The sequence below is a fragment of the Parasteatoda tepidariorum genome, chromosome 1, assembly GCF_982258835.1.
Source record: "Parasteatoda tepidariorum strain Cologne lab strain chromosome 1, Ptep-v5.0, whole genome shotgun sequence".
NCBI lineage: Eukaryota > Metazoa > Arthropoda > Arachnida > Araneae > Theridiidae > Parasteatoda > Parasteatoda tepidariorum.
The window spans coordinates 3,200,654-3,213,103 of NC_141755.1; the positions used below are offsets into that span (position 1 = coordinate 3,200,654).

At 31.8% G+C, this 12,450-nt stretch overlaps 1 protein-coding gene across 1 annotated transcript in view; it reads left to right on the top strand.

Moving 5' to 3' along the window:
- The window catches only part of LOC107451282 (glucose dehydrogenase [FAD, quinone]), a 39,506-nt gene that overhangs the window by 16,885 nt on the left and 10,171 nt on the right, over positions 1 to 12,450 (top strand). The window contains exons 5-8 of the mRNA XM_071180252.2: positions 3,615 to 3,736; positions 4,180 to 4,350; positions 7,563 to 7,716; positions 11,144 to 11,307. Of these exons, the coding sequence (XP_071036353.2) occupies positions 3,615 to 3,736; positions 4,180 to 4,350; positions 7,563 to 7,716; positions 11,144 to 11,307 (611 nt within the window). The remainder of the gene's footprint in view (positions 1 to 3,614; positions 3,737 to 4,179; positions 4,351 to 7,562; positions 7,717 to 11,143; positions 11,308 to 12,450) is intronic.

The window sequence follows — 12,450 nt, forward strand, 5'->3', positions numbered from 1 at the left end:
CAGACCAAAGTATGGGGTTCATATTTCACAGATTGCGGCTACCCCCTATATATTGGGGGTCCGAAATCGGAATCCATCGAATGAAAAGGTATATATATTGAGACAAAGAACTCTGATTTTATGACGTCCCGCAGTGGACTGATCGTTAAGACACGATTCCCAGGAGATCACCGAAGTCAAGCATCACTGACTACGGTCAGTGTGTGGGTGGGTGACCACTTGGATCAGTCTGCGTAGGGACCGAGGGTGTGCGGTATTGGTCCTCGTTAAACTGTGCTACAGTAAAGTGCTCGACTTCATGCGCAGGTCGTCGGGCTACCGAAGAGGGGGTGCCATCCCTTCCGCAGAGGATCAAAATTGTGATGGCATGTCTTCGGATCATCCTCCGGGATGTTTCCCAGACCGTCGCCAATAGCCCATTGTGCAGCTCTAGTGCGACGTAAATTAACAACAACAACTGATTTTATGACTTAAAATATCGTCTGCACTCATTAATTGGCATATTTGAGTTCACCCCCTTGAACCATTCAGATTAAGGTCCTAAAACGATCCGATCAATAGATCAAAAGTTACTTAGGTTTTCTTCTCTTTTTTTTTCTTGCGCACTGTACATTGTTTTACAAGAACAAAATTATCTTTATTTTTCAACTAAAAATGGAGATACAATTCGACATGACAATTTCGTTCTGCGAAATTTTCAGCATTGTGCGAGACCGAATCGAATAGTTTTTTTTTAGTTACCATATCAATTTTTAAATTTCATTTATAAAAAATAAATGTTAAACTTAAGGATAAATTATTTCATTGTATATTTCTGTGTTGCGCATTTTTTGTTGAGCAATTTTGTTTATATGGAGAATTTTATAATGTTTCGGTAAGAAAAAAAAAATACAGACGAAAAGCAAAAAGTTTAAATTAATTTCCCAAAAAATACAGCTCCGAGATTCGTTCCCTAATTCTTGATTCTATTGAAGTTTGCCAAAGCAACCTTTTTTTTTTTTTTTTTTTTTTTTAAACCTACCAGAATCCAAACGTTTGTCTTCTTTCAAACTCTCACTTCACTATGCAATAATTCAATTACTTCAGTAATTGAATTATTTTTTAATGAAAAATATATAATAGCTTATAAGAAAAATTAAAATTCTTGAATTGTGAATCAAAAATCTAATTAAGCTCATAGTATGTATTTTCAAATTATATCCAAGGCTTATACAAAAGGTCCTTGACATGCGGAACAGTAAATACTCCAAACCTAAGACACTGATTTTTATTTACTTATCTTTGAAGTTTAAATAAAAATCAAAAAATGTAAGAAAACAAAAAAGAAACTTATCCATCGACTTAACTAGTATTTATTTTTAATGCGTTTTCATAAACTTTCCCGCAACCTTTTCTCTGAAGTTAGATTAGAATTATTTTGCATTATCCGTACAGATATCTTAATGCCTTCTTATTTTGATTATCTATTGTGCATTGTTTTCTCATTTATTGTATGATGAAAATAATAGTTATTAAAAATTCAAAAGCAGCTTCAACTAAAATTTAGTTTCTAAGAGTTATTTTTCTAAATTTTTTGTAAATCATTTCTTCCAGCGAGTCATTTAGTTTTCAATCCTTTCACTTTTTCTATTTTATTTTGTAATAAATGTATTTATGCTTACAAACATTCTAATACATGTATTTATGTTTACAAACATACCAACCGGGCTGCATAGTGGTCAGGAAACTGACCTACTTTACATCAGAAAGGTCCAGGGTTTGAATCCTGGACAAAGCAGGGATCATTCTCTTAACTATCTGTCTTTACTGTGAGAGCAACATTAGCCCACCTAATGTAATGCCCCCTTAAAGAGTGGCTAAAAAAATCTGCCCTACTCATACCCGAATGACGAGTGTCAATAGAGGGGTATAAAGTCTAAGAATATTAAAAATTATCGGGCTAGCAAAAGCATGAATAAAATAAAATAAACACATAAAGAGATAAATTAAAAGCGCGAGATTTTATGGAACATCAGAGAGTTTTTAGAAAGATATTTTTTTGATTTGATGTCTTATACTAACGGGATTTTCTGTTTTTTTGTAAGTTTATTCTAACCCGTTACGGCATTTTCTATATTTAATTACTAACCCGTTACGGAAAATTTAATTTCGTTACTGTATTTATTGCTGTGAAATAAATGTTTTTTTTTTATTGAAAAAGAACTGTTTCTTAATATAGCTTGATACGTCACGGGGACCATTAGTAAAAAAAAATGTTTGCAAACATTCTACACTTTTACTGTGCTTCAATAAGATATTTATTTATAATACGTTAAAGGAAATTTAGATTATTTAGTGCAAAAAAAGGTGCAGGTCTTGTAGATAGTACGTCGATACCCCTAGCTTAATATCAGTTTTTAAACTAAAGGTTTTTTGCACTAAATCAAAATATATTTTTGAAGCATTTAGATTTCTCAAGAGTTAAAAAACTGCAAAAAGTAATCTCATTTATGACACTATATTGGTTCGATAGAAATGATTACTTTTTCATTTCCATATTATCGAAATAGCCTCTAGAATTATTGCGCTCGCTCATAAAATCTTTGATCCTTTTCAACCTGTTGATTATCTTACGCAATGAGAATTCGAAGATGTTTTTCTTAGACTTAGCATAGGACTACGCAATTTGATTCGAGACAGAACATATTGCAGCAGAATTAGGTCTAATGTTTATTCAACATTCCAGCTTATACTGGGACTTTCAAATTACCATGCTTGCACTATTAGAAATTTCTCGGTAAAAATGGTTATATAACAATTCATTTAATTGTTATTTTACCATATTCAAACAAAACAGTTAAATAACCATAACAAAAGAGGATATTCAAACTGCTAAGTGTGAGAAAAAACTTAATGGATTGTTTTTTCCTAATACGGTTAAGCAATCAGAATTTTATACGCTCCAACTAAGACCACCTTATGAAGCCAATTTGTTCCAAGCAACTGGGTCAGAGAGCTAATCGGTCCATCTCATGACCGGTTGAACAGGGGTTCGATTCCCAGCGTTGATACTACAATATTTCTTTCATTCCGTAAATGCATTAACAGTTTCCAGTGTCCTGCACTCTTCAATACACGAATCCTAAACTATAAGAATACGAAACTATCATTTACACAAAGACGGCTAATCCACAGAGCTGCAATGCCCCTTCAAGTTTCATTTTAGAAACTATGCTTGTTGTAAATGATTACAAAACCGCAGTTTTGTATTCACGGTTTCCTAACCGTACCCTATGTAAACGGTTTGAAAACCGCAAAGCTAAAAAAAAATATTTCCTAACCGTAATGGTTAATCGGATGGACAGACTGCTGCCTGTCATTTTACCGTCATTTCAGAATGAAAATTCCAACAGCGTAACATATCTTTTGGAATCCCTTTCAAAAATAAAAACACATTCAATCATTAAAAATCGTTTCAAGTTCCATAAAGAAGTAAAACTGATTTTTATCTTTTACTATTGATTCGACAGATTTCAAATTAACGTTTTGCTTCAGTACTAATTTGCGATCCTAAATGTTTATACTTTTTTTAAAAAAATTGTGTCGTTATTGACAAATTTAAATTCTCTCTGTAGGTGCTTCCATTCCTCAAGGAACAATCAGAAGAGGAACACGCTGCAGCACTTCCAAAGCATTTTTATCGTCGGCAGGAAAAAGGCCTAACCTAGATATCGCCATCAAAAGTTTTGTCGTTAAAGTAAGTATCGTAAAAATTGCTCTTGCCCTTTATGCTAAACTCTTTCGATATGAGTAGGACAGAGCTTGAAAGCATAATAATTAAAAGCTTTGTATGGATCTATTATAGATTGGAAGGTAACACCAAGTAAGTGAATAGGAACACCCCCTAAATAAATAAGCGGTTAAATTTTTAAGCATAAATGAAATGAAAATTAAAGGAGTTATTGTGTCTACGAGTTTAAAAAACGTAATTGTGAGAAAAATCCATTTAAATTTTGCAAAAACTAATTTCGCCTCAATGCAATTTTTTTTTTTACATAAATACGCTTTAACTTATAGAACTTTTAGGGTAATAGGAACAGTAAGAACTAAATAGTGCCTACTGTGGAATTTTGTATTAAAAAAAAGTGAAAATTTCGTAGTCTATCCTCCTTTGCATCTTCATTCTATTCTGTTTTGTAGATCATAATAGACAAGTCTAAACGTGCAAAAGGTGTGATTTACAAACGTGCTGGCAAACTCTACAAAGTTTATGCTCGTAAAGAAGTTATTGTATCAGCTGGTGCAGTGAACTCTCCCCAGCTCTTGATGCTCTCCGGAATTGGACCCCGACAACAATTAAAAAAATTCAGAGTGAGTATTTTTTTTTTCTAGTTACCACTTTGTCCCCTCTGGCATGAAATTGAAGAAAAATATTTCAGAAAAATATTCAGTTATTTATGAATGATATCCTTTTGTTTCCTCTGGCATGAAATTGAAGAAAAATATTCAGTTATTTATGAATGATATCCTTTTGTTTCCTCTGGCATGAAATTGAAGAAAAATATTTCAGCTTAAAAGTAATAAATGCCTGAAATTCAGAAAACCATTTCCTATTGAGGGATGACCCTCCTCTTAAATCTTCAAATTAATTCCATCATAAAACTTTAAAACGTATACGAAATTAAATTTTACTCATCATTTTATAATTTTATTAAAATGAATTTGACTAAATACGGCGCTCATACACACAGGTCATCACGTGCATATCGTCTAAATACGGCGCTTGTACTCACACTACAACATCAAGTGAATGCCAGTTTAATAAGGTGCTCATAAAGCTGAGTCCTTTAGTTTTCTCATATACCCTAAATATCTATGCTAATATAATTACTTAAAATTTTATTTGAATCATAAGTAGCTTTTTCATTCCGAAAATAAAGAATATTTAATGTGAAAAAGACTGTATTTTGGAGGTCAAATTATTTTTTGGAAGTATGCTAGGACCCGGATTTATTGAACCAGATCGGATTAAACCGGGTATACATTAAAAAAATGAAAAAATTAGTTTATAGATCAAATGGAAGAAAAAACATCACAAATAAAACTTTGAACATACTTCTTTTCATTGCAACAGGCATCATCTGCTCATCCTTTACACTCGACATAGTATATAACTTACCGAAGGTTTTTCTGCTTGAAATACTGCGCCTAAAGTTAGATTTTATTTAACTTTATAACCAACGTTGAACAGACGACCTAATTCAGAGTTTACGACTATCATGGTTCAACTTCGTAACCTAGTCATTTTGATCCCAATCCAGAAAATAGGGGAACTCCTGGATCAGGCATTAGCACAACCTAGCTTTTGTGGAGGACTTTTTGATGGAACCAACCCGCATTGGCGTTACGGGGAGAGGGAAGCCACGAACATTTTCCACTAATAGCCCAACGGCAAGGGGAATGAAACCCATTATCTTTCCACCACTGAGGGTATTTTATGTAAGCACTGCGGTCGGTGTCAGTCGGGAGCAGAATTCATATCGAATAGCAAAAGCTGAGATTCGAACCTGGTATACCTCATTAGGAGGCGAGCGCTTTATACACTGAGTCACCACTGCTAAGTTGTCTGGTACAGTGTATTTTTAATTATTTCATGCACAAATTATTCAAAATTAAATAGATTTTCCCTTTTCCTATATTTCAAAAACGAAAAATTTGATTTTTTTGAAGAAAAACAAACATTTCTAACGGAAACTCTTTCTTTGCACTATTACAGAATAATTTTTCCAGATAAGTAAATCCACACGTAGAGAACATCCATAAATCACTTTTTGGCGTGAGTATCACTTCCAGGTTTTTTGTGCGAAGCAAACATTAACTGTTCCGTTAAGTGAATCTTTTCACTACACATAATGAAATCACACCTTTCATTTTTCAAATAATAAAGATAAACTCTTATACAGTTCTTAAAGTGAGTCATTTTACTGATATTTTTTTTCCTAAATTTTAACCATTCATCAGTGAGCTTTCAATTTTAGCCATAGCTCAAAATACAGGTTTAGGAAAATGATCACAGCTTAAAGTGCGTATTTAAAAAAATGAACAGAGCTCAGTTGCGTAGTTAAGAAAATATATAGTGATATGGCATGAGCCACATTCATGTTCTTCAACACGCATTTCGGACTACGTTCAGAAAAAAAATCACTTACTTATTTTTAAATTGAATAATGATTTAATGAGTATTTCTCTTTATTGAAAAAACGCAAGGGTCGTTATTTTGGGTGTTCAACTGAAGGCTACATTTGATTTTTTTGCCGAGAGAAAACTATATGACTTAGAAACTTGAAATAACGAAAATGTGTAGAAAAATATGCAAAGAATAAAAAAAAAGTGAACATTCGATAATTAGTTAGAGTGTTATTAACTGTAGTAAAAAATACCAGAACTTTACAGGCCGCAGGACTGCAATTACTGAGTTGTAAATGGGTATGCAAAAAAGGTCATACATGTTTATGAACTTAAAGATTTTTTTTCCCCAAAATTCAAATTAGTTTGAAAATTATGACAATTGTAAGTTCTTTGTTGCAAATTTTACCCCCCTTTTTTTGCATCGCTGCTCAAAATCTATAGCACTTAGAAACTTGAAATGACTAGGGTATGTAGAAAAAGATACGAGGGAATTAAAAAAAAAAATTCGACAATGAGTTCAAGAATTATGAAGTGTTAAATGCGTAAGAAAAAATACTATGTTTGATCAATCTGTAGCCTGTTGAAATGCAACTACGGTTTGACATGCTGAAAGATCCATTTTTATGAGCGAATAAATTCCTTCGAAACTCCAATTTATTCGAATGTAATAGAAAATTTAAATACTTTTTCAAGATTTTTTCAGCTTTTGTGCTTCAAATAATGAGTATTTATCCATCGTTGAAGAAAATTTATTTTTCCCTCACGAGATCCTCATTTCTTTATTTTATTCGAGTAAATGTCAATCAAAAGTAACAATACAGGAAAAGAGAGAGATTAAATACTGCCAGATTCTAACATTTATAGTGAAATTTTTAAACATAAAAAGATTAATAAAGAGCGATACATATTGTTCCCTGATTGAATAGTCATAAGCTAGTCAACGAGTAAAATGTCTACTCTTTTATTTTTTCTTATTGAGTCACATAATCTGTATTCCTTAGCTGTTCCATTTCTTAGGTTATTTCCTTTATTTTTTTTCCAAGTACAGATTATTATTTTTCAAATCTTGATAATTGCCTGTTTCGTTACAATTAACATAGTAACAAAATGGTCTTAGATAAAGCTGCAATAATTGTATATTTAGAACATAAAATGTGTTTTTGTGGAAATGGATGATTGAGAAGCAATTATGGGGATTGTCGAGTGGAGCAAGTAGAGAGTGAAGTCTGCTAATTGGATTAAAATAATGTATTATATAAAAACATACATACATGAAATATGAACAATATAGATAAACTGAAAGCAATTTTGATTCAAACTTCTGCCTCATCACTGTACGAGTAGCTCATTCATTAAGTTTCAAAAAAAAGTAATAAATAATTGTATCTTTTCAGATTCCTGTCATAGCCGATTTGCCGGTAGGTGAAAATCTTCAAGATCATGTTGGATCGGCTGGAATTCATTTTTCCATGAATGATCCAGTTTCTCTCATACCCCATAGACTACTCAGTGTCAAGAATTTTATCAATTTTATTGCATTTGGTAAAGGTAGGAAATGCTTTTTGTACATTTTAAAGTCCGACACTCACACATAGAAATCAGTTTGGAAAGGAAGGGTTAGGTTAGAGAGTCAATGTAGTACTAAGCAATACTCTGTCAAAAGGTGACATCTCTACATAAAACTGTACCATCAGTTAGTTTCCAAATAGGTCCTTTATAAGTTTCCGAAATTACCACGTGTGGTACTTAAAGTAAGCCTGGAATATTTGAAAATGTGGCTTAACATTATATTCCTCCAAGCCCTTCGGATGTCATGAGTAAGAAGTAAATATCTTTCATATTCTAATGGGTATCATTTTTTAGCAAATATAAGTACTCGTAAGGTTAATACTTCTGAATGGTAATAATTACTCTGTTCACAATTATGGTGTAATACATTTGAAAACTAAGGATTTGAGACCCAACTTTTGGGGTTGTAAAATACGAATAGTTCCGATTATCAAAATGTTTCCTCGTTGTCGTTACGAAATGACACCTGAAAGATTTTCAATTTCTTGTACAATATCACGAATTAAAATTTTAAAAAATAAAATGTTAAGATTTTCGTCATTCGAAACTTTTTTTTTTTTTTTTGCATCTCAAACCAGAATTTTCAATTTTTTTCTTCCGAATTTTAAATTTTTTCCATACCAAAATCTGTAACTGTTCAACTACTTTTTTTCAAAACCTTATACCATATATTATTCGCTCTGTTTTCAGCAAATTTAAAAAAAAAAATGCGTAAAAAATGAAAAACGGGAAAATTATTTTACAAATTCACGGGCAGAGTAAGAAAATGAACGAGTGATTTTAAAAGTCTATCCTATAATTCCCGTGTTTTTAAAAACAAGCTTCTTCATTCTTTCTCGAGAAGTAATACCGGATACTGAAGAGTGCGCCAAAAAGAAGGGGAAAGAAAAAGAATCACCCTGAATATCTTTTGATCTAATAATCGGATCTTCACGTTCTAAGACTCAATCATAATGGTTCGTGGTGGTGACCTCACATATGCTAATTTATTAATGCAGACGATATCTTAAGTTACAAAATCAAACACAAAACGTACTTTTATTTCACCACTTTTCCAAAACTTTTTAAATGAAGTGAAAAATTGTTTCACACAATTATAAAATTCGTTTATCCAAAGATAATTCCATGCAAAAAATATTTTTTAATAATCAGTTATTATTTTGTTTTATTATTTTAGTTAACTTATCTTAAATAAATTGAGAATTGTAAGGTGTATAAATTTTTTCATCATTTTAACGAATGTAAATTTTATATGGCACAATGCAAAATTTTCGGTTGAATAGTTCCTGAGAAATTGACTTTTTTAGAATTAGATTTCTCGGGAGCTAATCGACGGATTTCGCTCCAATTTTGTATTTCGCCATGTGAAATTCGATACTTTAAAATGATGTAAACATTTGTATAACTTACAATTCAAAAAATTTTAAATTGTTATTACATAAAATATTAACGTTTAAAAAAACAATTTCGGCACGAAATTATCTTTGGTTAAACGATTTTTATAATTGCGCTTAAACTTTTTTCAATGAGCATAAAAAATTCTCGAGATACAGCAAAATACGCAAAAAATTAAATTAACATATGGGGTTCAAACTTTTTCCTGACCAAAGCTATTGTGACCCTATTCTCTAGATTGCGGCTGCCTCCTATATTTTGAGAGTCAGAAATCCGAATGCATCGAGAGAAAAAATGTATGCTTATTTAGAGAAAGTACGTTTTTGTGTCTGATTTCGTAACTTAGGATATCGTCAGCACTCAGTAAATAGTATATTCGAGGTCATTCCCTCAAACCATTAAGATTGAGTCCCAGAACGTCTAAATCCGATCATGAAAGGAAAAGTTATCAGGCTGGTCCGTTTTTCTGTCGCACTGTACTCAGTTACTATAGTGGAACCTTTTGCCAAGGTTTTTGATTTTCTTCTCTTTTTTTTCTACTTGTATAATACTTACACCAAATACGACTAATGCTGCGACTAACTCTACTCTTAATGATAAAACTAATGATTAAAATTGAAAGTTTAATTTAACGAAAAATATTTTTACTAACTTCTTCAACTGGGCTTATGTGGGTTAAATTGGCATAGTATAGTGAGTTAATGGAATAAAGACATGTTCATTAAATTCGTAAACTTTTGTTACGAATCAAATTTATCTTTTTGATTTGTTTCGAGTAAATATTTTTATAAAATTTATACGAAACATTTTTAATTTGAACTTGCAAAATTCTAATTAAAAATTTTAATTACGTTAAGAACAAATTCAAAACCGTATAGAATTACACAGCTTCATAGTTAAATAAATTAGTTTTATAGAATAAAAATCTTTAAGTGGGTAAATCTTTAAGTAATCTTGGGGGGGGGGGAGGAATTAACATTTGTTTTCAGAATTTTTTGATATTTTTTCTAGTTAGAAATATAAATTAGAAATTTCCTAGTTAGAAAATATAAAGTAATAAACTCATAAAATTACTTTAATATCCTTCTAAATAATGTAATAATAATAATACACAATGATAATTCAGTGTTGTACATGTATTATGTCATAACAATTATTTTGCACATTTATAACAATTAAAAGAATCGCAAAGAGATTGATTATAACAAACATAGAATTCAATAAAAAAAATTTGAGTGTAGATGATTTTTAAAAAAAAATTCGACGTGCTGTAAAATTATGAAATTAGACTTAGTCTAGTTTTTGGGATTAAATTATATATTTTTTTTATATGAATGTTTCCTTGATGCTTTCTTAAAACTTTATTCTGTGACTGTACTTGAGTAAAATTTGAAAAACAAAAACTTTCAAATTGAAATCGGTTTGACATCATTTAAAAGTAAAAAATAATATTTTTGTGAAAGTTTTATCTACTAAAATGTCAAAACGACAAAGTTTTCAAAATTTTATTAAAAAATAAAAAATAATAATAAAAAAGGTCAAACCATTAAAATTGTTGTACAATGAAAGTCAACAGAGTTTCCTAAATTAGAAATATATAATTTGAGATTCAATTGAGATAGTTTGAGATTTCAATCAAAGACAAGACTGTACAATAGAACACAATTTTCCAAATTTAGTTCGGCAAAAATATTTTATTTTTTTCATTTATACTTATTAAGTATTTTACCGAGTTTATTTTATACAAATATTTGTAGTGAAAAATTAACATGACACAAAAAGTTCCGTAAGAAAAACTGCGTAACATTGTTTTTAATCCCAGATACATGGAATCAAAAGATCTAAAAGTGCAAAAATAAAAAAGAGTCTCATAACATTTATATCACTGTATTTAAGAATAAATAGTGTTGAAGTATTTTCACGAACAGTTAATGCGAAAGAAAATTTTCCAGTTTTATTTTAAAAGTTGACATTTATTAAAATTTTTTGCTCTTGAATCGTTCTTGTGTAGGCCCTTTGACAATCTTGGGTGGATGTGAAGGATTAGCTTTTGTGAAGACGCCTTACGCCAATCGATCTGATGACTGGCCGGACGTAGAAATACATTTTATATCAAGTTCTCCCTCTTCTGATGAAGGAAAATCTATTCGGAAAGTGATGGGACTATCGGATAAGGTAAAATCTCAAATTGTCATATCGGCTGTTAGGTAAAACTGAAAGAGGAGGCCTTTCACCTCCTTTCAGTTTTATCACCAATCAAACTGGTTTCCATTATTTTTAATTATTCATCTCATGGTAAGTCATCAGTTTCTGAAACAGTTTTTGTGTTGTTTTTTTTTATCACTTTAATGCTAATTTACAAACCATGATGTGTTTATTTTTTACTTCATCAGAAGGCTAAATTGAATACTTTTGATAGCAGCACGTGCAGTCAAGAATTGATTATTTGGAAGAATGTGCTTTGATTTTCAATTGGGTATAATATAAAAAAAAACACAACTACTTCCACTTAGTAGGAATAACATTTACCATGACGCAATGCTAAATTCTATGCCACTATCCACATAAATGCCACTATCCACATAAATCAATTATTAATCAAAAATCGAATATCAATTACTTTTCTTGTGTGTTCAATTAAGACTTATAAGTCTTTGTCATGTAGGTAGATAGGTACTTTATTTACGTTACACTAGAGCTGCAGAATGGGCTTTTGGTGATGGTCTGAGAAACATCCCTGAAGATGATCCGAAGACATGCCATCGCAATTTTGATACTCTGCAGAGAGGATGGCTCGCCTGCCTTGGTAGCCTGACGACCTACGCGAAGTCGAGCACTTTACGCTAGAACAGTTTAACGAGAACCGATACCGCGCACCCTCGGTCTCTACAACGGCTGATCAAAGTGGTCACCCACCCGCTTACGGACAGCAGCCAGTGATGCTTGACTTCGATGTTCTACCCGAAACCGTGTCTTTGTAGATGAACAGATAGCACATTACAGAGAAAGACAGTACGAAGATACATCCAAGGTAACAGCGGAACTCGAACCCGCTACCTCCACGCTTTGCACAACGTTTGAGGGGCGATACCGCTCGGAAGGAAGTCCCCTTTCGAGGAGGATGAGCGATCTAGCCGGTCAGCTAAGCGTTCTGTAGCGTGGAGTTGGGGATTCAAATCCTACCGTAATCCTGCATGCATATTTGTGATGTCCTCCGATTTGTGCCATCTGTTCTACAATTTAACAAGGGATTAAAAGCCGTCTTTGTAATAAGCATGCAAACCGCATATGCGTGTATTGATAAACAAATAAACGCAA